This window comes from Cervus elaphus, chromosome 9, assembly GCF_910594005.1.
Source record: "Cervus elaphus chromosome 9, mCerEla1.1, whole genome shotgun sequence".
Taxonomy (NCBI): domain Eukaryota; kingdom Metazoa; phylum Chordata; class Mammalia; order Artiodactyla; family Cervidae; genus Cervus; species Cervus elaphus.
Genome location: NC_057823.1, coordinates 10,243,047 through 10,269,660, shown reverse-complemented (window position 1 = coordinate 10,269,660; position 26,614 = coordinate 10,243,047). Strand labels below are relative to the sequence as shown.

The following is a 26,614-nucleotide window of genomic DNA, read 5'->3' as shown; positions in this document are numbered from 1 at the left end:
CCCGGCCCCTATAGGACCCACCAGCTGCTCCCAAGGATTAACTCTCAGCTGGCAGCGTTTTAAATAGATGCCCAGAGGAGGGAAGAGGGCACTGGGCTTCATAATGAAGGAGCTTAGTAGATGCAGAAAGGGTGTACTTTGGGCTTGTGACTTCAGGGTGAGATGGAGGAGGGAAAATTTGATTCCAACCCCTGATAGGAGTTAGGCAAAGAAGGGATTAGGGTTCCCACCTGACAGAAGGAAAGAGATGGAAAAAAAAAGATGGTTTGTCCAAGAACATGTGGTTAGTCAGTGGGGGTGTAAAGAGAAAGGGAAGTGTGTTGCTGATTTAATCTGAAACGACTTTTATGAGGCAGGTTTCTGATTATGGTATGTATTAATATATGCCAGAAAATGGATAAATAACTTGTGATCTGTTCCTATGATGGAATACAGTACAGCAGTGGAAATGAATAGTCCCCTTGAAAATACTGAGCTCAGTGAAAGAAGCCAGATGCAAAGGGTCATATTATATGAGCCCACCTATATGGAATGTGGGGCTTCCCCAGTGGCTCAGTGGTAAAGAATCCACCTGCAGTGCAGGAGACTCGAGTTTGATACCTGGGTTGGGAAAACCCCCAGGAGAAGGGAATGGCAATCCACTCCAGTATCCTTGTCTGGAGAATCCCATGGACAAGGAGTCTGGCGGGCTATAGTCCATGGGGTTGCAAAGAGTTGGACACAACTGAAGCAACAGAACAGGCACGCATATGGCATGTATAAGTTCAAGAACCATCTTCATCACTTGAAAAGGAAACTCCGGTCCCCATTAGCAGTCATTCCCCATCCCCTCCTCAGTCCCTGCCAACCACTAATCTGCTTTCTGTCTCTGTGGATTTTCCTTTTCTGGATATTCCATGTCAGTGGGATCACACAATGTGTGTTGTGTTGTGGCTTCTTTCACTTAGCGTGTTTTCAGGATTCACCCCTGTTGGAGCACCTGTCAGTACTTCATTTTTTTAAGGCTGCATAGTATTCCGTTATGTGGATGGACCACATTTAGTTTGTTCGTTCATCTGTTGATGGACATTTGGGTGGTTTTCACCTTTTGGCAATTGTGGAGAGTGCTTCTGTGAACATGACCTTTTAAGAGTCCTCTAGAACCTGCTGGTGGGTTACTGTGCATAAAAGAGCGTGGTGGTCCACCCTAGGCTGTGAGACCTCCTGTTCCTGGATCCCCATTCACAACCATTGGGGAGGGGGCAGGCAGTGAGGGGCCCCGCCAGGGGGCTTGGTATGATAAGGCAGGAGAGCACCCCAAGTCCTTCTTGCTTATCAACTTTTAGGGTGACCCTTGTTTTTTTTCTAGTTTTGATGATGAAATATTTCAAACATACAGAATATGTGTGACACAGATACCTCTGTGTTCACTACACTTACCAGATGTGAACATAGATTTGCTTCAGATTTTTTTTTTTTTTTTTAAGAAATAGTGACAGAGCCAGTCCCCTCCCTTCCCCCCTTTCCCTCTCTGGATATGTTGTTGTTTTTCAGTCGCTGAGTCGTGTCTGACTCGTTGCGACCCCATGGACTGCAGCACGCCAGGCTTCCCTGTCCTTCACCATCTCCCGGAGTTTGTTCAAACTCTTGTCCATTCAGTCAGTGATGCTATCCAACATCTCATCCTCTGTCACCCTCTTCTCCTCCTGCCTTCAGTCTTTCCCAGCATCAGGGTCTTTTCCAGTGAGTCAGCTGTTTGCATCAGGTGGCCAAAGTATTGGAGCTTTAGCTTCAGCATCAGTCCTTCCAATGAATATTCAGGGTTGATTTCCTTTAGGATTCAGTGGTTTGATCTTGCTGTCCAAGGGACTCTCAAGAGTCTTCTAGATATGATCACTGCCCTAAAATCAGCCTATATTATTCCCATGCCTGTATGTATACCTTCACCAATGTACATATATCTATGAACTGCATGGAGCAGTTTGTGTTGTTTTACACATATATTATACATAGAATATACATAAACATATCATTTTGCAACCTAGCTTTTTCATTTAGCAGCAGCCTTACAGGATTTATCAGTGTTGATGCATCTAGAGCAGGGGTTCTCAGCCAGAAGATCTGTCCTCTGGGGATATTTGGCAGTATCTGGAAACATTTTTGGTTGTCACAACCAGGGTGAGGTGGTGGTTTGGTACCCACCACACTAGAAGTGTCTGACTCTTTGCGACCCTATAGGTGATAGCCCGCCAGGCTCCTCCATCCATGGGATTTCCCAGGCAGGGATACTGGAGTGGGTTGCCATCTCCTTCTTCAGACTGGGTGTGGGCTATTAGCATCCAATGAGACAAGGCCAGGGATGCTCCTTGACATCCGTGGTCCCCATCGCAGCAGAGGGTGATCCAGCTTCACACGTCAGCACCGCTGAGGGTGAGGAGCTCAGATCTGGATCTAGTGTGTTGTTGGTGTTTGTTTTGGCCATGTCACACGGCTTGCAGGATCTTAGTTTCCCAGCTTGGGATTGGAGTCCTAACCACTGGACCACCAGGGAATCCCCTAATTCTGGTTCATTTTTGTTTTTAAGGTTTATTCATTTATCTGTTTTGGGCTACACTGAATCTTTGTTGCTGCAGGCAAGCTTTCTCTAGTTGCAGCGAGCAGGGAGGCTACTGTTCATTGAGGTGTTGGGCTTCTCACTGTGGGGGCTTCTCTTGTTGCAGAACCCAGGCTCTAGGTGTGCAGGACCCATAGCTGTGGCACACAGGCTTAGTTCCCCCGTGGCATGTGGAAGCTTCTCAGACTGGGGATCGAACGCTTGCCCCCTGCATTGGCAGGTGAATTCTTAACAACTGGAGCACCAGGGAAGCTCCTAGTTCACTTAACAATGACTACTCTGGCATTCCACTTTGTGTGACTCTGTGTTCACTCACTCAGTCGTGTCTGACTCTTTGCTGCCCCGTGGACTGTAGCCCGCCGGGCTCCTCTGTCCATGGGATCTCCCAGGCAAGAATACTGGAATGGGTTACCATTTCCTACTCCAGGGAGAGGGGTGTCTTCCTGACCCAGGGATCAAACCCATGTCTCTTGTGTCTCCTTCCTCAGCAGGTGGATTCTGTACCACTAGAGCCACCTGGGAAGCCCTCTGTGTCTCACCCCTCACCAAGAAACAGCAGACTCTGCTTTTCTAGGCTGTCCGCGTGGCAGTGAAATGCGCCCCCCCCACCCCCACCCCCACGTCTCTTTGTTCACATGCATGAGTTTCTCTCTTGGGCAAATGGTGAGGAATGGAATTGCTGGGGCCAAGTGACTCACAGGTGACTCATTTCCTCCATGTTGCCAAATTGCCTCTCAGCTGGTTCTGCCTATTGATCCTCCCAACTGTGTATGTCCAAGGGAAACTTGGGCTTCTTTCCTCTCAAGGAGGGGCCGATGTTCCTCCTCCCCATCCTTCTCTCTGAGATTGACTGAAAAGAAGGCAGCTCCTTCTATAGAGTAGAGTGAACTTCATGTTTCTTTCCCCAACGTGAGCTTGACTGATCTGAAAAGAAGGCAGCTGATCTGATTGACTGATCTGAGATTGATTGATCTGAAAAGAAGGCAGCTCCTTCTATAGAGCAGAGTGAACTTCATGTTTCTTTCCCCAACGTGAGCTTAGAGCACTGGACATGGGACGTGGGAAAGAGGCTTGGATGCTGACAGTGTGTTGTTCCAGTTTTGTGTGTGTGTGTGTTTGTTTTTAAGATATTTTTGATGTGGACCGATTTTTAAGTCTTTATTGAACTTGTTACAATATTGCTTCTGTTTTTTATGCTTTGGTTTTTTGGCTGAGAGGCATGTGGGATCTTAGATCTCGGACCAGGGATCGAACCCACACCCCCTGCATTGGAAGGAGAAGGCTTAACCACTGGACCACCAGGGAAGTTCCCTGGACACTGTATCTTGTGCCGAGTGTCCCTTAGCTCTTAGCTTCCCTCTCTCCCCTTCCCACCTTCTCCCACGCGCTCCCTTTTCCTGGATCATCTTCTCTCTTCCACCCCTCATCCTCTAGGAAATCTTTGCTCATTGTTCAGATCTCAGCTTAAGCACCGCTACCTAAATGAAGTCTGACCTCCTCAGTTAAGACAGTTGCTGAATTAAACCCTTCAAAGTACCATGTGCCTCCCCCTTATGAGTTTCAACCTCCATTTGTGGGATTATTTAACCATTCTGCTTCCCTACCAGACTATGGACCCCACACAGGTAACCCCTAAACCAACTCTTGTTTATGGCTGCTTCTCTAGTGCCTAGCAAGAGCCTGGTACACGGTCAGAACTCATAAATCCTCACTGAAGCCGGGGTGATCTTGAGAAAGCCACTCAAGATCTGTTGCCTCATCTGTCAGGTTCTATGTTAGTTTTCTAGGGATGCCATGATGAATGACCACAAACTAGAGGGCTCGAAACAACAGAAATTTGTTCTTTCTATGTTCTGAAGGCTAGAGTGCAAAGTCAAAGTGTCTGGGTCCCTCTGGAAGCTTCAGGAGAGGAACCATTTGTGCTTCTCTCCTAGTTTCTGGTGTCTTCCAGCCATCCTTGGCATTCTTTGGCCTGGACACACATCACTCCAATCTTTGCCTCTGACCTCATATGGCTTTTAAAAAACTTATTTCATTATTCTTATTTTATTTATTTTTTGGTCATGTGGCATGTAGGATTTTGGTTTCCTGACCAAGGATCAAACCTGCATCCCGTGCATTGGAAGCATGGAGTTTTAACCACTAGACCTTGAGGGAATCCCCCCTCATCTGGCTTTTTGTATAAATTTCCTTTGGCTGCCATAATGAAGCACCACGAGCTGGGTGGCTTACAACAGAAATGTATTGTCTCACAATTCTGGAAGCTAGAAATCCAAAATCAGGGTGTCAGCAGGGTCATGCTCTCTCTGATGGTCCTAGGAAGGAAGCTTAGGAAAAGCTTCCGGAGGCGTCCTTGAAGTTCCATGACTTACAGTTGCATCACTGCAGTCTCTGCCTCCTTTATACAGCTCCTCCTCTGTGATCCATCTCCTCTTATCAGGAACACCAGATGCTGTATTATGGCCCACATAATGAGTTCATCTTGAATTAATTACATCTGCAAAGACCGTATTTCCAAATAAGGCCCCATTCACAGATACCAGGGGTTAGGACTTAAACGTATCTCTTTGTGAGTTTAACTCGCAACACCTTCTTATCTGTGTCTACGTCTCCTTTTCTGCCTCTTACAAGAACACTCACTGGATTCAGGACAAACCCAGATGTTCCACTATGATCTCATCTTGAGATCCTTACCTTAATCACATCCGCAAAGACCCTGCTTCAAATGAGGTCACTTTCTGAGGTTCTGATGGACATGAACTTGAGGGGGGAGGGGCGTACGGTTCCCTCCTGTAACTCTCTGTAGGTAGGGGTATCGACCCCTAGGTTACCTGGGGTGGAAAGCTGGGCTCTGAGGCTGAAGCCTTGAGGATGCTATGAAGGTATGTAGCTGCCTAGGATACAATAGTGATTCACTTAAAACAAGGAACTCAGTAAGTGAAGAGAGCAGGGGAGGGTGTTGTTATAATGTAACTAAAAGTGCCCAACATAACTGCAATGCTTGAGTGTTCAGTCCACATTTGCTAGAATGTAAGCTCCAGGCGGACAGGAGTTCATTCACTCACAATTATTACTAGCTACCGTGTATCAGGCACAGTGCCCAGCATGGAGGAAGGGAGGAGGCTGGGATGGAGGGTTCGGAACCAGCAGCAGATAAGATGGATAAGGTCCTTGTACTCACCGAAGGATTAAGATCAAGTCAACTTGTCGGGGTGCTTCCCAGGTGACGCTAGGGGTAAAGAACCTGCCTGCCAATGCAGGAGATGTAAGAGATATGAGTTCGATTCCTGGGTCAGGAAGAATCCCTGGAGGAGGGCACAGCAACCCACTCCAGTATTCTTGCCTGAAGAATTCTATGGAGAGAGGAGCCTGGTAGGCTATGGCCTGTAGAGTCACACAAAGTTGGACGTGACTGAGTAACTTAGCACGCATGCATGCAACTTGTTGAGTGTATCAGTAGTATACAGTTATTTACATCAATAGCTTCACACTTAGTATATGGCCTAAAGAGGTCAAGCTTTCAGATTTGACAGTTTTTAAGTTTTTATTTATTTTTATTTCTCTGGCTGCACTGGGTCTTCGTTGCAGCCTGCAGGCTTCTCCAGTGGCAGCTCATGGGCTTCTCTCGAGTTGTAACCTGCAGGCTCAGTAGTCGCAACACACAGGCTTAGCCACTTCCAGGCATGTGGGATCTTAGTTCCCTGACCAGGGCTTGAACCCTCATCCCCTGCATTGGAAGACAGATTCTTAACCACTGGACCACCAGGGAAGTCCTAGATTTGACAGCTTAGAGACAAAAGTCATCCAATCTCTAGAAATAAAGAGAAACTTACCCTTCAAAATCCCCAGAGCTGGACTGATTATATCTTTTGATTAGTCTTTCGATTAACAGATCATGTATTGTAACCTTGTTATCTCACATCCACATTGAATGGAGTTTTCATTGGATTTAAGTAAACTATTTAAAGAGAGCTACTGGGGAATACTCCTCAGCCGTAAAAAAGAATGAAATAATGCCATTTTCAGCAATATGGATGAACCTAGAGATTATCATACTAAGTGAAGTAAGGCAGAATGAGAAAGACAAATACCATATGATATCACTTATACATGGAATCTAAAATATGACACAGATAAATTTATCTACAAAACAGAAAAAGACACCCATAGAGAACAGACTTGTGGTTCCTGGGGTGGTGGGGGAGGGAAGGAATGGGAATTTGGGATAAACAGATGCAAACTGTAGTAGGATGGATATATATATATACACACATATGTATACATATATATATATATATGATGTATATATGTATACAGCAAATATGGAAAACTCAGCAGTGGCCACAGGACTGGAAAAGGTCAGTTTTCATTCCAATCCCAAAGAAAGGGAATGCCAAAGAATGCTCAAACTACCGCACAATTGCACTCTTCTCACACACTAGTAAAGTAATGCTTAAAATTCTCCAAGCCAGGCCTTCGCAATATGTGAACCATGAACTTCCAGATGTACAAAATGGTTTTAGAAAAGACAGAGGAACCAGAGATCAAATTGCCAACATCCACTGGATCATCGAAAAGGCAAGAGAGTCCCAGAAAAACATCTATTTCTGCTTTATTCACTATGCCAAAGCCCTTGACTGTGTGGATCACAATAAACTGTGGAAAATTCTGAAAGAGATGGGCATACCAGACCACCTGACCTGCCTCTTGAGAAACCTGTATGCAGGTCAGGAAGCAACAGTTAGAACTGGACATGGAACAACAGACTGGTTCCAAATAGGAAAAGGAATACGTCAAGACTGTATATTGTCACCCTGCTTATTTAACTTGTATGCAGAGTACATCATGAGAAACGCTGGGCTGGATAAAGCACAAGTTGGAATCAAGATTGTTGGGAGAAATATCAATAACCTCAGATATGCAGATGACACCACCCTTATGGCAGAAAGTGAAGAACTAAAGAGCCTCTTGATGAAAGTGAAAGAGGACAGTGAAAAAGTTGGCTTAAAGCCCAACATTCAGAAAACTAAGATCATGGCATCTGGTCCCATCGCTTCATGGCAAATAGATGGGGAGACAGTGGAAACAGAAGCTGACTTTATTTTTTTGGGCTCCAAAATCACTGCAGATGGTGATTGCAGCCATGAAATTAAAAGACACTTACTCCTTGGAAGGAAAGTTATGACCAATGTAGACAGATATTAAAAAGCAGAGACTTTACTTGGCCAATAAAAGTCTGTCTAGTCCGTCTAGTCATAGTCTGTCCGGCTCTGGTTTTTCCAGTGGTCATGTATGGGTGTGAGAGTTGGACTATAAAGAAAGAAGAACACCGAAGAATTGATGCTTTTGAACTGTGGTGTTGGAGAAGACTCTTGAGAGTCCCTTGGCCTGCAAGAAGATCCAACCAGTCCATCCTAAAGGAGATCAGTCCTGCGTGTTCATTGGAAGGACTGATGTTGAAGCTGAAACTCCAGTACTTTGGCCACCTCATGCGAAGAGCTGACTCATTGGAAAAGACCCTGATGCGGGGAAGGATTGAGGGTAGGAGGAGAAGGGGACGACGGAGGATGAGATGGTTGGATGGCATCATCGACTCGATGGACATGGATTTGGGTGTTCTCGGGGAGTTGGTGATAGACATGGAGGCCTGGTGTGCTGCGGTTCATGGGGTCACAAAGAGTCAGACACGACTGATTGACTGAACTAAAGCTGAACTGAATATAGGTTGGATAAACAACAAGGTCCTACTATATAGCACAGGCAACTATACTCAGCATCCTTTGACAAACCTCAATGGGAAAGAACATGAAAAGGAATGGATATGTATGCATAACTGAATCACTTTCCTGTACAGCAGAAATTAGCAAAACCTTATAAATCAACTATACTTCAATAAAATTTAAAATAAAATTTACAAAATAAATAATAAAGATAGTCATTGGTACCACCTCTGGCTGTGAGAACTAAGTAACTGTGTCTTACAACTTCATTCTAAATTCATTCTCTGGAAAATGAAGCTGGGGGGAGGGAAGGAATCAAGATGATGAACTAAGTTGTCACACCAGAAGACACCCGAGTTCCAAGTTGGGGGGGGCGGTGACTGGAAGATTATGACAATAACAGGATAAAGATAGAACTGAACTATTTCAAAAGATTTGCAAGACTTTCAGTGGGTAGTACAAATTGTACAGTTTGACTAATAGACATCAATCTTGTACCTCTAGTGGTTTTGTAAATGTGTTTTTAAGGAACTAGACGCCCCCCCCACCTTCATTTTAATTTGTGATCTTAAAATAGCTTTCATCTTGAAAAAGTTCAAGACTCAGAAGTAATTTATTATTTATTGTGCCTATATGCCACACAGCTTGCAGGATCTTAGTTCCCCTACCAGGGATTGAACCCTCCACAGTGAAAGCACGAAGCCTAACGGCGATGCTGTGCCATGCTAAGTCGATTCAGCTGTGTCTGACTCTACGACCCTACAGACCGTAGCCCGCCAGGCTCCTCTGTCCATGGGACTCTCCAGGCAAGAATACTGGAGTGGGTTGCTGTGCCCTTCTCCAGGGGATCCCCCTGACCCAAGCATCAAACCCAGGTCTTCTGCACCGGCAGGTGGGTTCTTTACCACTAGCGCCACCTGGGAAGCCCCCCTAACTGCTGTACCACCAGGGTATTTCCAGAAGTTGCAAAAATGAAGCAAAGAGTTTCCAGCTTCCCCAGCTTCATCCAATGACATCTTACCTAATGATAGCTCATTATGAAAAAAAACAAACCAACCAACCTGAAAATTGGGACTTCCCTGGAGGTCCAGTGGTTAAGAATCTGTCTTCCTATGCAGAGCATGCAGGTTCAATCCCTGGTCAGGGAACTAAGGTCCTACATGCCACAGGGCAATTAAGCCTGTGCCCCACAGCTAACCCTACTGGCTAACCACAATGAAAGATCCTGTGTATACAACTATGATCAAACACAACCAAATAAATATTAAAAAATAAAAAAACTGGAGATTGACACCAGTAACACCTACTATAGACTTTATTCAGCTGTTTTTCCTTGCACTTTACAAAAAATACAGTCCTTTGAAATTTTATCACATGTGTAGATTTGAGTAACCACCACCACAGTCAGGATATAGAGTGGTTCTGACACCCCAGGAAAACTCCCTTGTGAAAAGAAAGTGGAAGTCGCTCAGTTGTGTCTCCAGGCCAGAATACTGGAGTGGGTAGCCTTTCCCTTCTCCAAGGGATCTTCCCATCCCAGGGATCGAACCCATGTCTGCCACATTGCATGCAGATTCTTTACCAGCTGAGCCACAAGGGAAGCCCAAGAATACTGCAGTGGATAGCCTATTCCTTCTTCAGCATATCTTCCTGACCAAGGAATCAAACCAGGGTCTCCTGCATTGCAGGCAGATTCTTTACCTACTGAGCTATCAGGGAAGCCCTCTATAATTAGATCTTCTTTAGAAGCCTAACCCCTGGTAACCACTGATCTGCTCTCTGCCACTCATCAACATGGTTTTTATCCCATGGAGAATGTTACATAAATGGAATCAGACAGTTCATAACCGAGATTGGCAGTTTTCACTGGGCATTATACTCTTGAGATCTGTTCAGATAGTTTTTGCATCCCTGGTTCATTTCATCCCTGTTTCATTATTGAATAGTATTCCATGGTACAGATATACCAGGGTTTGTTTATCCATTCACCCATTGAAGCCATTTAAGTTGTTTACAAATAAAAACTGCTATGAACATTTGTAAGAATGACTGTGGAGAAGGCAATGGCACCCCACTCCAGTACTCTTGCCTGGAAAATCCCATGGACAGAGGAGCCTGGTAGGCTGCAGTCTATGGGGTCGCAAAAAGTCAGACACAACTGAGCGACTTCACTTTCACTTTTCACTTTTATGCATTGGAGAAGGAAATGGCAACCCACTCCAGTGTTCTTGCCGGGAGAATCCCAGGGACAGGGGAGCCCGGTGGGCTGCTGTCTATGGGATTGCACAGAGTCGGACACGACTGAAGCGACTCAGCAGCAGCGGCAGCTATGTGAATACCAGATTCTCCTTTTTGAATGAAATCTTATGCCAAAGTCTGAGATGAAGCAGTAAATGAAATTGTGCTCCATTTCAACTCCAGCATACCCACTTGATTTCTCCTTGGCTCCTGCAAACCCTCATAGTTCCCAGGAACACAGTTTGAAAACCATTGCTCTTGGGAGCCCAACCTCTCAGCCGTGGATGGAAGGTTTGGGGTTATCAGGGCTGCAGGATGTCAGGACACAGACCAGCTCATTCCCCTATCTCAGTGGTGCTCGACTATGCTGCACAGAGGAATCACTCAAGAGCGTTAAAAAATCCACAAGCCTAGCCACACCCCAGACCCACCAACTGAGACATTTGGCTGGGGCAGAGGGATCAGGTGTTTGTAAAGTCCCCAGGTAATCCTGATGTACATCAAGGTGGAAACTAATGCACTGAGCCATCTTCCTTAGGGGTGGGGTCCCTATTTCTATTTGCTAGGTAAGTCCATTGTTTCACATGCTCTTTCTTGGGTTGAACAAGAAGACTCAATTAGTATCATTTGTGTATGTGTGCATCTTCAGCTGTGGGCTTCAGCTGGTGGCTCAGTGGTAAAGAATCCACCTGCAATGCAGGAGACACGGGTTCGATCCCTAAATCAGGGAGATCCCTTGGAGAAGGAAATGGCAACTCACTCCAGTATTCTTGCCTGGAAAATCCCACAGACAGAGAAGCCTGGTGGGCTTATGGTCCATGGGATCACAAAAAGAGCTGGAGGCGACTGAGTGACCAAACAACAAAGCAACAATCTTCAGTTGCAGAAACTGTGAAATATAGTACATCTTTTCTTTGCTGGCCTTTTATTTTTTTTTTTAACAGCTTTATGGAGATATAATTCTTGTACCACCCAATACACCCATTTAAACCATCCCATTCACTGGTTTTAAGTATATTCACAGAATTGTGCAACCATCACCTGTCAAAGAAACCTAGATCCTTGAGCTCTTACCTTCCCATCTCCCCTATCCCCTCTATCCCTAAGCAACCACTAAGCTACTTTCTCATATTCAATGTGAAAAAATTGTGTGAAGTACCAATAGAGTGGAGTCCACAGGGTAGTGGAAGTCCTCAGGAGTGACTGGCTTAGTAGGGAAACCTTCCTGGAGGAAGTGGCATTTGTGCTTGGACGGTTTTGCTTGTGTCTTTGTCCCTTCTATGCTGCTAATAGGGTTGCTCTCTCTCCCTCCCCACTCTGTCAGTATAATTCTATATTCAAGGACTCCCTTATCTGGCTTTGCTCATTGCTCTTTCTGCACCCTTCCAAACACATGGGCACGCCTGCACTGTCCGTCTTGGTACCAGTATCTCGTGACTTCCCTCTGCCCTGATGGCACTCTCCCAGTAAGACAAGACTTGGAAGCAGGACATCAGATTGTCCTTTCAAATTTCTTATGTACCTTCCTATCTGGGGCCAGTCAAAGCAAATAAACTTTCTCCATAGGAGCACGCTCAACAAAAGAAGGACAACCCAGTTTTTAAAAAAATGCACAAAGGACTTGAATAGACATTTCTGCAAAGAAGATATTGGAATGACCAATAAGGACCTTCCCTGGTGATCCAGTGGCTAAGACTCTGTGCTCCCAATGCAGGGGGTCTGGATTCAATCCCTGGCAAGGGAGCTAGATCCACATGCCACAACTAAGACCCAGTACAGCAAAATAAATAAGTTAAAATATTTAAAACAATGGTGGTGCAGAGAAAAAAAAATAAAAAGGCCAATAAGCATTTGAAAAAAGTACTCAGTATCACCAGTCATTCAGTTCAGTTCAGTCGCTCAGTCGTGTCCAACTCTTTGCAACCGCATGAATCGTAGCACGCCAGGCCTCCCTGTCCATCACCAACTCCTGGAGTTCACCCAAACTCATGTCCATCAAGTTGGTGATGCCATCCAGCCATCTCATCCTCTGTCGTCCCTTTCTCCTCCTGCCCCCAATCCCTCCCAGCATCAGGGTCTTTTCCAATGAGGCAACTCTTCTCATGAGGTAGCCAAAGTATTGGAGTTTCAGCTTCAGCATCAGTCCTTCCAATGAACACGCAGGACTGATCTCCTTTAGGATGGACTGGTTGGATCTCCTTGCAGGCCAAGGGACTCTCAAGAGTCTTCTCCAACGCCACAGTTCATTCAAAAGCATCAATTTTTCAGCGCTCAGCTTTCTTCACAGTCCAACTCTCACATCCATACATGACCACTGGAAAAACCATAGCCTTGACTAGACAGACCTTTGTTGGCAAAGTAATGTCTCTGCTTTTTAATATGCTATCTAGGTTGGTCATAACTTTCCTTCTAATGAGTAAGTGTCTTTTAATTGCATGGCTGCAATCACCATCTGCAGTGATTTTGGAGCCCCAAAAAATAAAGTCTGACACTGTTTCCACTGTCTCCCCATCTATTTGCCATGAAGCGATGGGACCAGATGCCATGATCTTAGTTTTCTGAATGTTGGGCTTTAAGCCAACTTTTTCACTGTCCTCTTTCACTTTCATCAAGAGGCTCTTTAGTTCTTCACTTTCTGCCATAAGGGTGGTGTCATCTGCATATCTGAGGTTATTGATATTTCTCTCGGCAATCTTGATTCCAACTTGTGCTTTATCCAGCCCAGCGTTTCTCATGATGTACTCTGCATATAAGTTAAATAAGCAGGGTGACAATATACAGTCTTGACGTATTCCTTTTCCTATTTGGAACCAGTCTGTTGTTCCATGTCCAGTTCTAACTGTTGCTTCCTGACCTGCATATACAAATAGCTGAGAAAAGAAGAGAAGCGAAAAGCAAAGGAGAAAGGGAAAGATATTCCCATTTGAATGCAGAGTTCCAAAGAATAGCAAGGCAAGATAAGAAAACCTTCCTCAGCGATCAATGCAAAGAAATAGAGGAAAACAACAGAATGGGAAAGACTAGAGATCTCTTCAAGAAAATTAGAGATACCAAGGGAACATTTCATGCAAAGATGAGTTCAATAAAGGACAGAAATGGTATGGACCTAACAGAAGCAGAAGATATTAAGAAGAGGTGGCAAGAATACACAGAAGAACTGTACAAAAAAGGTCTTCATGACCCAGATAATCACGATGGTGTGATCACTCACCAGACATCCTGGAATGTGAAGTCAAGTGGGCCTTAGAAAGCATCACTACGAACAAAGCTGGTGGAGGTGATGGAATTCCAGTTGAGCTATTTCAAATCCTGAAAGATAATGCTATGAAAGTGCTACACTCAATATGCCAGCAAATTTAGAAAACTCAACAGTGACCACAGGACTGGAAAAGATCAGTTTTCATTCCAATCCCAAAGAATGGCAATCCAAAAGAATGCTCAAACTACTGCACAATTGCACTCATCTCACACGCTAGTAAAGTAATGCTCAAAATTATTCAAGCCAGGCTTCAGCAATACGTGAACTGTGAGCTTCCAGATGTTCAAGCTGGTTTTAGAAAAGGCAGAGGAACCGGAGATCAAATTGCCAACATCTGCTGGATCATCAAAAAAGCAAGAGTCCCAGAAAAACATCTATTTCTGCTTTATTGACTATGCCAAAGCCTTTGACTGTGTAGATCACAATAAACTGTGGAAAATTATGAAAGAGATGGGCATACCAGACCACCAGTCATTAAGGAAATGCAAATCAAAACCACAATGAGATACCACCTCACACCCATCAGGATAGCTAGTCCTAAAAAACAAAACAGTAAGTGTTACCGAGGAGGTGGAGAAGTTGGAACCCTTGTGCATTGCTGGTGGGAATGTAAAATGGCATGGTTGCTGTGGAGAACAGTGGGAAAGTTTCTCAAAAAGTTAAAAATGAAATTAACCTTTGATCTGGCAAATCCACATCTGGAATTATACCTCAAAGAATTGAAAGCAGGAACTCACAGATATTTGTATGCTCTTGTTCTTAGCTGCCATATTCATAATAGCTAAAGGTTGTAGGCAACCCAAATGTCCACTGACAGATGAATGGATATGCAGAAGGTGGTAGACACATTCAATGAAATATTATTCATCCTTAAAAAGGAAGAAAAATCTGACACATCCTATGACATGGATGACCCTTGAGGATTTTATGCAAAATGAAAGGATCCAGTCACAAAAATGGCAGATGCTGTATGATTCCACTTACTTGAGATCTCTAGAGTAGTCAAGTTCAGAGAGATGGAAGAAAGAGTGGTGGGCGTCAGGGGCTGGGATGAAGGGAGAACGGGGAGTTAATGTTTGATGGGCCAGAGTTTCAGTTTTGTGAGGTGAAAAATCTATAAATATGAATGATGGGGATGGTTGTGCAATAACATAGGTGTGCTTAATGGTACTGAACCATACCCTTAAAATGGTTAGAATGGCACATTTTATGTATATTTTACTGCACCCACTTTTTTTTTTCTTTTAAATAAGAAAAGACCAAAAGTACAGGTGTAAGCTTATGGGGATCTTGGCATCCACCCAAGGCAGGAGTAGCTGCGTCAGACGTTCTCAGCTGCATGTTGCCCTCTTCAAGCTTTAGTCTCCTCATAATTCCTTGGTGGTCCAATGGTTAAGACTGCATGCTGCCACTGCAGGGGGCATGGGTTCAATCCCTGGTCAGGGAATTAAGATCTCATGAGCCAAGAGGCATGGCCAAGCAAAACAAAACAAGTTTATCCTACAAAACAAAACAAGTCTGTTTATCCTACCCAGTCTCCTTAGGTAGGATAATAAGAGTGATCACTTGGCTGCAGTCATCAATGAGGATTTAATGAGTCCTTCCTATAAACACTAAAACCCAGTGTCTGAGAGGGCTTTCTTGATAGCTCAGCGGTAAAGAATCTGGCTGAGATGCAGGAGACCCGGGTTTGATCCCTGGGTCAGAAAGATCCCTTGTTGAAGAAAGTGGCAGCCCACTCCAGTATTCTTGACTGGAAAACCCCGTGGACAGAGGAGCCTGATGGGCTACAGTTTGTGGGATCACAAGAGTCGGACACAGCTTAATGGGTAAACCACCACCATCACCACCTCTGACCCAGGAATGCTTGCTAAATATGAAAGTGAAAGTGAAGGTCGCTCAGTCGTGTCCGACTCCTTGCAACCCTATGGACTTTAGAGTCTATGGAATTCTCTAGGCCAGAACACTGGAGTGGGTAGCCTTTCCCTTCTCCAGGGGATCTTCCCAACCCAGGGATCAAACCCAGGTCTCCCTCATTGTAGGTGGATTCTTTGCCAACTGAGCTATAAGGGAAGACCTGCTAAATATGATTTGTTTTAATTATCATCCTCTCTGAGCTCAGAGGAAAGAGCCCCAACCTGGTTCTGCCTTTTCTCTGTGTGATCTCGGACATGTGTACAGTCTCTCTGAGCCTTGGTTCTTCCTCTGTAAATGGATGAACTGCAGGGCTTTGGGCGGACAATCTGGGAAGGCGGCTGAATTAGGGTGGGCTGGTCAGAGGGCATGATGGTGAAGCATGCCCTCAGCGCCTTGGTGATGGTGGGGACACCCCCGTACCCCTCAGGAGCAGTTGAGCTGTCCCGGCACCACCCCATGGCGTCCTGGCTGTGTGCCATGCTGCATTGCTTTGGGAGTTACATCCTGGCTGATCTGCTCCTTGGGGAGCCCGTGATCGACTACTTCAGCAACAACTCCAGCATCCTGCTGGCCTCAGCGGTCTGGTGAGCGTCTCGGGTCTGGCGGGCTGTGGGGGAGCAGAGCCGGCAGGCAGGGCGATCCCACCGCCCGGGAGGTGGGAGGAACTAGGACCCGCCAGCCAAACCTCCACACTGAGCCCTGACTCACCACCCTCTCCGCCCAGCTGTCCTGAGTCTGGACACAAGCTCGTCTCCGAGGGCCCCCAGGGTCTGTCTCCCCCTGATGCTTGGCATTCTCTCCCCAAAGGTACTTGATTTTCTTCTGCCCGCTGGACCTCTTTTACAAGTGTGTATGCTTCCTGCCAGTGAAGCTCGTCTTTGTGGCCATGAAGGAGGTGGTGAGAGTTCGCAAGATCGCCGTGGGCATCCATCACGCCCATCACCACTACCACCACGGGTGGTTCATCATGATCGCCACCGGGTGGGTCAAAGGTAAGCAGGACAGTGATCAGGACAAAGGGAGGTCACCCCACTTGAGAGCCGCTTCTCAGTGGCCGTCATCAGCCATCTGAGCCAATCCCATATGGAAGCGAGGATTCCATATGCCTTGGGGCCAAAAAACCAGAACTTAAACAATAGAAGCAATATTGTGACAAGTTCAGAAGAGATTAAAAAAAAACAGTAAATAGGACAATGAAGCAAGGATAGCTAATGCCTCTGGAGAACGATTTCTCAACTGGGGCCCAACTCACATGCGGGGCTGGACCTTTCTCTGTGTGGAGGCTGTCCTGTGTGTTGTAGGGGGTTGAGCACATCCCTGGCCTCCACCCACGAAGATGCCTGTAGCACCTGCCACCAGAACAACAACCAAAAATGTCCCCAGGCGTTGTCAAGGGCCTCACAGAGAGGAAATCATACCCCTGTTAAGCTTGGTGGACTATGGCCCTTTTGTCAGCCCAGTAAAGCCTACAGACCTTTTTATGTTTTCTTAAGTGCATGACATAAAATATATAGGAGAATAAAGGAAACCTATTATTTTAAAGTAGTTACAAAGTGTTCAAAAATAGGCTTTAGTAGTTTTATGTCTATTTGTTATTGTTGTTCATTGTTTAGTCACTCAGTCATGTCTGACCCTTTTCTGATCCCATGGACAATAACCTACCAGGCTCCTCTGTCCATGGGATTCCCCAGGCAAGAATACTGGTGTGGTTTGCCATTTCATTCTTCAGGGGACCTTCCTAATCTAGGGATCAAACTTGTGTGTCCTGCATTGGCTGGTGGATTCTTTACCACTGAGCCACATGGGAAGCCTTTTATGCATATTTACTAGTGATTAAATAGCAGACCTTCCACTGACTTCTAATAAGTCTCATGCTCTTGAAGTAGTGTTGAGCACAAATGGTATTTGAAACCATCTACAACAATGAGAATGTGAAAAGAAAAAAAATCCATGAGTTCTGTTGATGACAGTCATAGACTTGCAAATCCTGCCAAGGTAATTGCCTCCCTTCATGATAAATGGAAAGGTTGGGTTTCAGTGAAGGATGTGAAAATGAAAATGTAATTCTGTTTCCTCTCTGGGTTCATAGACTCTAGGTTAAGATCCGCAATCCAGGGTAAGTTTTGAGTTGAGCTCCTTGTGCATCTTACTTGACTCTTCTTTAGCAGAAAGTTAGCATCATCCCTTTCTACTGAGGAAGGAAATGAAATTACTTGCCCAAGGTCATGTGGTTACAGGGGCACAGATGGGGTTTGACACCAGGTCCTCTGAATTCAACATTCACATTCATAACTATTTTGAAGCCCTCCTTTTCCCCCTCCTCTATCTATGCTAACAGGCAGACCAAGATAAACATTAAGACTAAAAAAAAAAAAGTTACTAAAATTACATAGGGACAGTTTATAATGGTGGATCAATTCACTAGGACGATATAACCATTTTAAACATCAGTTCAGCTCAGTTCAGTCACTCAGTCGTGTCTGACTCTTTGCGACCCCATGAATCGCAGCACGCCAGGCCTCCCTGTCCACCACCAGCTCCTGGAGTTTACTCAAACTCATGCCCATCGAGTTGGTGATGCCATCCAGCCATCTCATCCTCTGTCGTCCCCTTCTCCTCCTGCCCCCAATCCCTCCCAGCATCAGGGTCTTTTCCAATGAGTCAACTCTTCGCATGAGGTGGCCAAAGTATTGGAGTTTCAGTTTCAGCATCAGTCCCATATGCGCCTAAAAACAGAGCGCCAAAATACATAAAGCAAAAACTGAGGGAAGTTAAAGGAGAAATAGACAGTTCAACAGTAACAGTTGCAGAGGTGGGCCAGGGAGTGACAAGAAGGCAGGGAAAGAAGGCTTGAGCAGGTGCTAAATACCACTAAGCTCTGTATTCCTGTTTCCTGCCCACCAAAGTGGGTACTCCCAAATGCCCAGGAGTACCCTCCAGCAAGCCAGGGTCCTAAGGCACATCTGACGCTGAGGGCTGGATCACGCTCTGGTGGGGGCTGGCCTGTGTGTTACAGGATGTTGAGCAGCATCCCTGGCTTCAACTGACAAGTTGCCAGTAGCAGCTCCCTCCCCGGTGGCGAAATAAAAAATGTCTACAAATATTGCTAAATGCCTCTCCGGGGCAAAGACTCCCCAGAAGCAAACTCAGTGGGCACAACCACGCCTTCAATGAGTGTCTAAGCCTCTTTAGCCAATACATTTGAAGTAAATGGGAAGATTCTTCTGGAAATTCAACCAAAAATCTTGATATGGGTCTCCTTATTGTCTCTCTAGGAAGCCTGTACTAAAGAGAAAATTCCCCAGGGGTACAACATGCCTTCCAGAGGGCAGGTGGCTCAAGAAAGGTTGAAAGGTCAGAACCCAAGGGGAGAGAGAGGCTGGGGTTGGGAAGCCCTCTGGAAGCCTCTTGTACAGTTCAAGATCCTGGATTGAAAACATGAGGGCAGACAATCCAGATTTGATCAAGACATATCTTGCAGGTGGGATGTGACCCCCATTACTTCATGCTGGTTTTGCTCTGAATATGCCTTGTGATCCTTGGGAAAACTGTCCCTTCTTGGCCTCAGTTTTCCCACCTGCAACACCTTAGGCTCAGCATTCCTCTGGAGAAGACTCCAGCAACTTCTTGTTGGGAATTCAGCCAAGAAGAATGGGAAGCTGGGGGTGGCAGGCTTGTTCAGAAGTACCCTGTCCCATAGGCTCTGGTGTCACTCTCATGTCCAACCTTGAGCAGCTGCTCCGAGGGGTCTGGAAGCCAGAAACCAACGAGATTCTGCACATGTCCTTGTGAGTATCCCATCCTCCCCACCCCCTGGGCCTGACCCTGGGTTGGATACTCTGGTAACTGAGAAGCCTTGGTCCCCTGATTCTCCTTCCAGAAGCTTCCAGAGGCCAAGGCTGGGGGACCTCAGAGGCGGAGCCTTGACACTACCGAGGGGTTAGGCAGGGCTTCAGGGGGATAAGACACTCCTTCATCACCTATGAAATGTGTTTTGAAGATTGAGTAGGAGTTTTCTGGCAAAGGAGACTCTGGACGGAGGCCAGTGCATCTGCCAACTATCAAGTGAGAAAAGATTCCGCCTGGTTCTTCAGGGCCAGGGTACAGATTTTGGGTGGGAAGTGAGGGTGTGGTGGGGAATGTGGTTGGGGTTAGGTGGAAAACAAAGGGTAAGACCAGATGGTCATATACAGGACTCAACCCAGGACCCCATGAGGCATTTAGTCTAATACTTTTTTTTTTAATATCCCAGAAATTTATTTAATGTTTGCTTGATACATTTTATATAGAAAGGTTGGAACTATTTGCTTTGGGTGCCTCTGGTAAATTTCATGGAGGCACTAAACTACAAAGGGGTGCCAATCTGGAGATATCAGAAATGGAAATCATAAGCCCAATTTATGTCTTGTCTTGAAGATCTGTCTCTAGTGAAATCAGGCCACTCCCTTAAAAAAATGCTCAAGGTGTTGGAGCTACTGTGTGTAAACAGCTAACATTTAGGAGGGCATTTCATGTTTTGGTCTGTTGGAACATTTAAATACTTACAAATAAAAAATTTTCAGCTTTGAAGTTTTCGATACTGGAAAACTTTTAAGTCTAGGGTTTATAGCCAGGAAGGCTGCTTTGTGTTCCTTAAACTGGACTCTGTTTCCCACAAAGTTAATCTTCAGCTTTGGCTTCCATTTCTTCCGCATCATCATCTCCATCCACTTCTGCATTTTCTCTCGCAAGCCTCTCCAGCTGCCTTGGAAGTTCAGTCTCATCTGTATCTGTGACCACTTTGGGCTCCATTTGAACACTGAAGACTCCCCTCTTTTCCTCAATTTTTTCTTTTGTAACAGCCATAGCTTGATTGAGGACAGAGAGGCCTTCTGTTTTCTCCAGGGTGGTTGTAGTCATTACATACCGAGGAGGAGCTATCAGATTAATCCTGATGGGCATGGTTTCTGTAGAACAGTTCAAACCCGCTCTCAGAGCTTCTTTTACGGCATCGATGCCTTCATAACCTTAACAAGCCACTTCAATATCTGCTCAAATTTTGACAGCCTGTGGGGTCAAACACCTATTAATATTGTTAATGAGTACTTCCCGTTCATCTTCATTCAAATCTAAGCTATCCAAAATAGATGGATCTGACACTGAAAGCTTAAGTGCATCATAGGCACCATATCCGGGTCTCTTGTACTTGTCATCGAAGACCCAGGCAGTCCTCTGGAACAGGCTTTCCAGTTGCTCATCCTTGGTGTATTCTAAGACTTCAGCAACATGACGAAGAATGCTGTAAACAGTTTTGGATTTGGTAAATTTATCTTCACATTTGATTGCTTCCTCTGGTGAAACTCTTCTTTTTGACAAATCAATATATCCTTTTTCTTTGTCCACTCTAATAACAACCACACATTCATTCCTGCCAATTCGGATGAGTTTGTCTATAGAACGGATACGCCTTCTCGACAACTCACTCAGAAGAATCATGCCTTTGATGTTGTATTCTAGCAAGCTGACACAAGCGCCCATTTCAGCAATGGACCTTACATTCACCATCACTACATCTTCCACCTCAGGAAATTTGTGTTGATAAAATCCACAACTTAGACCCGGCATTCTGAGGTATGTGTGTGAAGCCCACACCAGGGTCCCACGCCACGCTCTTCAGTCGGAGAGATCAGACTCGATCAGCCCTCAGCAGCCACCGACTCTCCTCAGCGTCAGTCTAATACATTTTTAAAACACCTGAAAGGATCAGGCTAGTTGAATTTTCTTCCATAAAGCTATTGCCATTAAAATATGACAACATTAAAAGACTCACTTATATGCCAATGATGCTTTTGAACTGTGGTGCTGGAGAACACTCTTGAGAATCCCTTGGACTTCATGGAGATCAAACCAGTCCTAAATCAGAAAGGAAATCAACCCTGAATATTCACTGGAAGGACTGATGTTGAAGCTGAAGCTCCAATACTTTGGCCGCCTGATGTGAAGAGCTGACTCATTGGAAAGACCCTGATGCTGGGAAAGATTGAAGGCAGGAGGAGAAGGGGATGACAGAGGACGAGATGGTTGGATGGCATCACTGACTCAATGGACATGAATTTGAGCAAACTCTGGGAGATAGTGAAGCGCAGAGGAGCCTGGCATGCTGCAGCAGTCCATGGAATTGCGAAGGATCAGACACAATTTAGCAACTGAACATCAACAACATGTGCCAGTGAAAACAACCTCCCATGTCATATGTTGCAAAACATGGCATTGTCTCATTTTATCCTCATGACACACACTTAGCTCATGGGCAAGTCAGAATACTGGAAGCCTATTCTTCAAAGAAGAAAAGGAAAATCAATAATAATTGTGTGTCATAATCCCACATTCCAGGGGAGTGCATTGTTCAGGAGTCCCCAAGACCACTCTCGGGTGCAATGATTTGCTAGGAGGAGGCATAGAACTTGGCCAAGCTGTTATACTTAGGGTTATAGTTTATTAGAGTAAAAGGGAACAGATTAAAACTGGCACAGGCAAAAGGCACAAGGGATAGCATCCGGGGAGAGACCAGGTGCAAGCTTCCAATCGTCCCCTCTCCGAGGAGCTATGTGAACAGCACCTATTGCTCCCAGTATCCATGTGTGACTGTATGTATTTAAGATTGGCACCCAGTAGTGTTCCCCCAAGCCCCGGTGTTCAGGGGTTTTCCTGGAGCTTGGTCACATGGACCTAACTGACATCCTGGATGGCCAACCTCAGTCTTCAGTCCCTCCAGAGGTTCAGCTGATACCATGCGGCCCTAGACCCCACCCGAAATCACATCGTTATCATCTGGTGTGACCTAGAGTCCCTAGGTGAACAAAGACATTCCTACCAGGCAGAACTTCATGGGTACCTCTCAGGAGCAGGCCAGAGGAGAGAGCTCTCTTTGCACCAAGTTAACTCTTTACTGCACAGGGAGGTACCATCTCGTCCATGTCACATGGGCATCTTCCCACTGTGCACCCCGGAGAAGCTGGGGTGGGAGCTGGGCACAGCAGGGGTGGGTGGAGAAGGGGCTCTGGGCCAGAGGAACAAAGCCCTGAGCCATCTAGACCCTCCAGATAACCAGAGCCACCCCATCCAGCCCCACCAAGGCCAGCCTGTATGGAGCCATCCTCTTCACCCTCCAGCAGACCCGCTGGCTCCCAGTGTCCAAAGCCAGCCTCATCTTCATCTTCACCATGTTCATGGTATCGTGTAAGGTAAGTCCTCCCATCCTGGCTAATGCTGACCCATGCTTCCTGGGCTGAGGATGGGAAACTTGGGCTGATAGCCTTGGGGTGTCTGGGGAAAGGACAGCCCTAAAGTCGAGGTGGTTGGGGGTGGGGAGGAGCTTGTCAGTAGCTTCATGCCTGAGAGGAGGGTGTGAGAAGATCAGTGTCCAGCAGGAGGGTGTGAGAGTGAGCAGAATAAGGTCTTCCAGGCAGAGGACCCCATAAGGCCAAGATGAAAGCAGGAGAGTATGGAGTCTGTTTGGAGTATGGGGGCTCTGTGCCTTGGATATGGAGAGCGGGCTGGATTAGGAATGGTGCTGGTCTAACCTTCAGGCCTTGAGTTGGAGTCACTTCCTACTCAGGAAAGGTCTTTCGGGGCCACACACCATTCCCTGCCCCGTGGAGCTGGGGAACTTCATTGCTGGCTCCCTAGGAGGGGACCACACTGAATAGAGGAAGGGAGTGAGTGACCCCAGACCAAGCATAGCTCCTCTCTGAGCCCAGGTGTGCGCGTGGTGGGTGGGAATATTCCTGGGGAAAAGGCAACCAACTGTTCCGGTTTGGCTGGGATTTTAAGCACCAAAATCTTTGCATCCTGCAAAAAGCAGGATAGTCGATCACCTTCCTAGGGGTGCATGCCGCCAGAAATCTGAGTCTAGGCTCCCTCTGCCCTTGACTTTCTGATCTTCTCTCTCTATCCCCCCACCCCAATCTGCTTCTGCCTCCTCCTCCTGCTGGCTCTCTCGCTGTCTCCTGTCCCTCTGTCATCCCACCTCAGGTGTTCCTGACGGCCACCCACTCCCACAGTTCCCCCTTTGATGTCCTGGAAGCCTACGTCTGCCCCGTGCTGTTTGGGTCGGCCTCAGGGGGCGACCATCACCATAACAACCACGGTGGATCCCAGGGTGGCAGCGGGCCTGGCTCCCCACACTCACCCCTGCCCACCAAGTCCAAGGAGGAGCTGAGTGAGGGCTCCAGGAAGAAGAAGACCAAGAAGGCGGATTAGGGGGCAACCCAGGGGGTCTTCAGGGCACCAGGGAGAAGATCCAGACCCAGGACCTGGGCTCAGTTCTCCCCTCTTCAGGCCTTTGCTTCCCTGTCTGCAAACTGGGGCCATCAGCCCAACCTCCGGGCCTGGTGTGGGGGGTTAAATGAGTTATGGGGGGTGAAGGGCATTTATAAGAATGGGAGTCCCTTTCTTCTTCTGCCAGGTCCCCATAGAGTTACAGCTTTGGGGGAGCAGTCCACAGAATCCCAGCAATAGCTCCAACCGGTAACCCTGGCAGTTATGTTCTTGGTCCTGTTATTCCCTCTCTAAAATGACACCTTGACTCTGAAAGAATTTCAAGCCATGTTGAGGCTCATCCATTTGACGGATGTTTCCTGTCTGCTGTAAGGTAGCTGCTGTGATTTCCACGTCTCTTCCTGTCAACTTCTCCTGGGCATCCCTGGGCAAGCTGCCACCTGCTCTGAGCCCTGCGTGCCCATCAGTATAGCGGCCCCTCACCCCATTCTGTATACAAGGGCTGATGTGAGGCTGGACCTGACAAACCAGCTTTGTAAGCTCAGAAGCACAATGCAGTCAGGAGGTGAGGCCTTGATGGAGGTTCATCGTGCTTAAAAAACAGTTTTGCGCTTTAGATCTTTTGCGTTTGTGGCTTGGAGAACCCCACAAGTTACCTGGAACAAAGGAGGCCTTCAGTAGCTGTGTCTAGGCTAGACTTGAGAGCATGGAGGGGTAGGGGAGGCTTGTTCTGATCCTTGGCTTCACGTTGCCCCCTAAACCAAAGAAATGCAGCTGGCCAGGCGGGGGTTCCAAGATCTGGCTCTAGTCCAGGGGCTTCAAGCACTCACTGTTAGACTCCAGAAGCTCCATGAGACCTCCCTCAGTGCTGGCATCCTCGTTGCCGCTCGCTCAGTCATTCAACAAAGACTTGCCTACTATGTGCCAAACCGCGTGCTGCTACTGAACAGGCTGGGGACTTGATTCAGGGTGAGCAAGGGGAGTGGGAGCTGAGCGCCCCTTCTGGCCACCTCCACCTCAGCCTAGGTCACCAGGGTATTCAAGAGGGGTAGGTGGGTGGGGCATGGCCAGTCTCAGGTGGGATTTGGGCCCAGAATTGGCTGGCTTGGGACTGTTCTTTGCATGTGGGTGCTCAGGGCATGCTCAGGGCATCAGCCTGTGGCTGTGTCACATAGGCCTTGGGTTGTTGGGGTCCCAGGTTTTGCCCAATTACTGGAAAAGTGCCTTGATCTGGTGATGCCTGGGAGCTTGGTGGGTCCTGAGGCTGCAGGGCCCCCAAATTCCTCCTCTTGCATGTCTGTCGAGGCTCAGCGTGAAGGATCAGCAAATAAATTTGTTGTGAAAGAATCCTGATGGCTTGTTTGATTCATTCTTGCTCTTTGGGCCTCAGGGCACAATGGGAGTCTGTAAACTTAGAGACACATGGAATTTCTAGGAGAATGAAGCTCATGCTAGCCCTTAGTCACCAGGGGGAGATAGAGGCAGTGGGTGAAGTCTGTGGGGTTTTGGATGAGGTAGACTTGGGTTTAATCCTCACTGTGCCATTTGTAGGTCATCAGGCTTCCCCTTCTCTAAGCCTGTTTGTTGCTTGGGAAAAAGAGGATGATGACTATCACTACCCTTCAAAATAGGTTGGATGATTAACGGGATTAATTTGCAGCTAAGACTCTGTGCAAAACCCAGTTAATGAAAGTCAAGCCACAGACTAGGAAAAAATCTTTGAAAATCACACACCTGATAACAGGAGTGGATCCTGCATATATGAAGAATTCTTAAGCCTCACTAACAAGTAAACCACTCAATTTTAAAAGGAGCAAAGGATTTGGGTGGACATTTTGCCATAAAGAATACACAGGATGGCATAGAGATAAACACATGAAAGATGCTCAATATCCTTGGCCATCAGGTAAATGGGTGGAAAGATCCCACTTCACACCCCCTAGAGGACTAAAATTAGGGAGACGGACCACAGTAAGTGTTAGCAAGAATATGGAGAAACTGGAACTCTCATACATGGCAGGTGGGAATATAACATGGTGCAACCACTTTGGAAAACACTTTGGCAGTTTCTTAAAAAGTAAAGTTAAGAAAGTTTGGCAGTTTCTTTAAAAATTACTTTTTAACCCAGACATTCCACTCTTAGGTATTTGTCCAACAGAAATTAAAATATGTGTCCACACAAAGACATGGACATGAATATTTATAGCAGCTTTTAAATAATAACCTCAAACTGGAAACAACGAACAAAGTTCCATCAAAAGGTGAATGGGGACTTCCCTGGTGGTGCAGCGGTTAAGACTCCATGCTTCTGATGCAGGGGGCTTGGGTGTGCTCCCTGATAGGGGGACTAAGATCTCACATGCCACGCAGTGTGGCCAAAAAGAAAAAGAAACAAACTGAATGAATAGTGTCCAGTAATAAAAAGGAACAAACAATAACGTGAATGAGCCTCAAATGCATTGTGATGGGGGAAAAAGCTGTACCAGAAAGTATGCATATGGGATGATTCCCTTCATAAAAAATTATAGAAAAGGCAAATTCATCTATAATAACTTCTAGTCAGTGGGTGCTTGGGGAGAGAGAGAGAGATGGGGGTGGGGGTGGGAGGGATGGCAATGAAGTAGAAGA

General features: G+C 46.3%; 2 protein-coding genes across 2 annotated transcripts in view; one reads left to right on the top strand and one right to left on the bottom strand.

Annotated features, from left to right (window-relative positions):
• TMEM38A (transmembrane protein 38A) overlaps positions 1-25,333 on the top strand; it is a 34,332-nt gene extending 8,999 nt beyond the window's left edge. The window contains exons 2-6 of the mRNA XM_043911081.1: positions 16,155-16,311; positions 16,535-16,719; positions 19,428-19,515; positions 22,833-22,950; positions 23,741-25,333. Coding sequence (XP_043767016.1) covers positions 16,155-16,311; positions 16,535-16,719; positions 19,428-19,515; positions 22,833-22,950; positions 23,741-23,968 — 776 coding nt within the window. The 3' untranslated portion in view covers positions 23,969-25,333. The remainder of the gene's footprint in view (positions 1-16,154; positions 16,312-16,534; positions 16,720-19,427; positions 19,516-22,832; positions 22,951-23,740) is intronic.
• On the bottom strand, positions 20,286-21,430 carry LOC122699299 (eukaryotic translation initiation factor 2 subunit 1-like). The gene is given in 1 exon segment (XM_043911080.1): positions 20,286-21,430. A coding segment is annotated over 1 exon segment (945 nt). The 5' UTR covers positions 21,332-21,430; the 3' UTR covers positions 20,286-20,386.
• Positions 25,334-26,614: the final 1,281 nt, after the last annotated feature.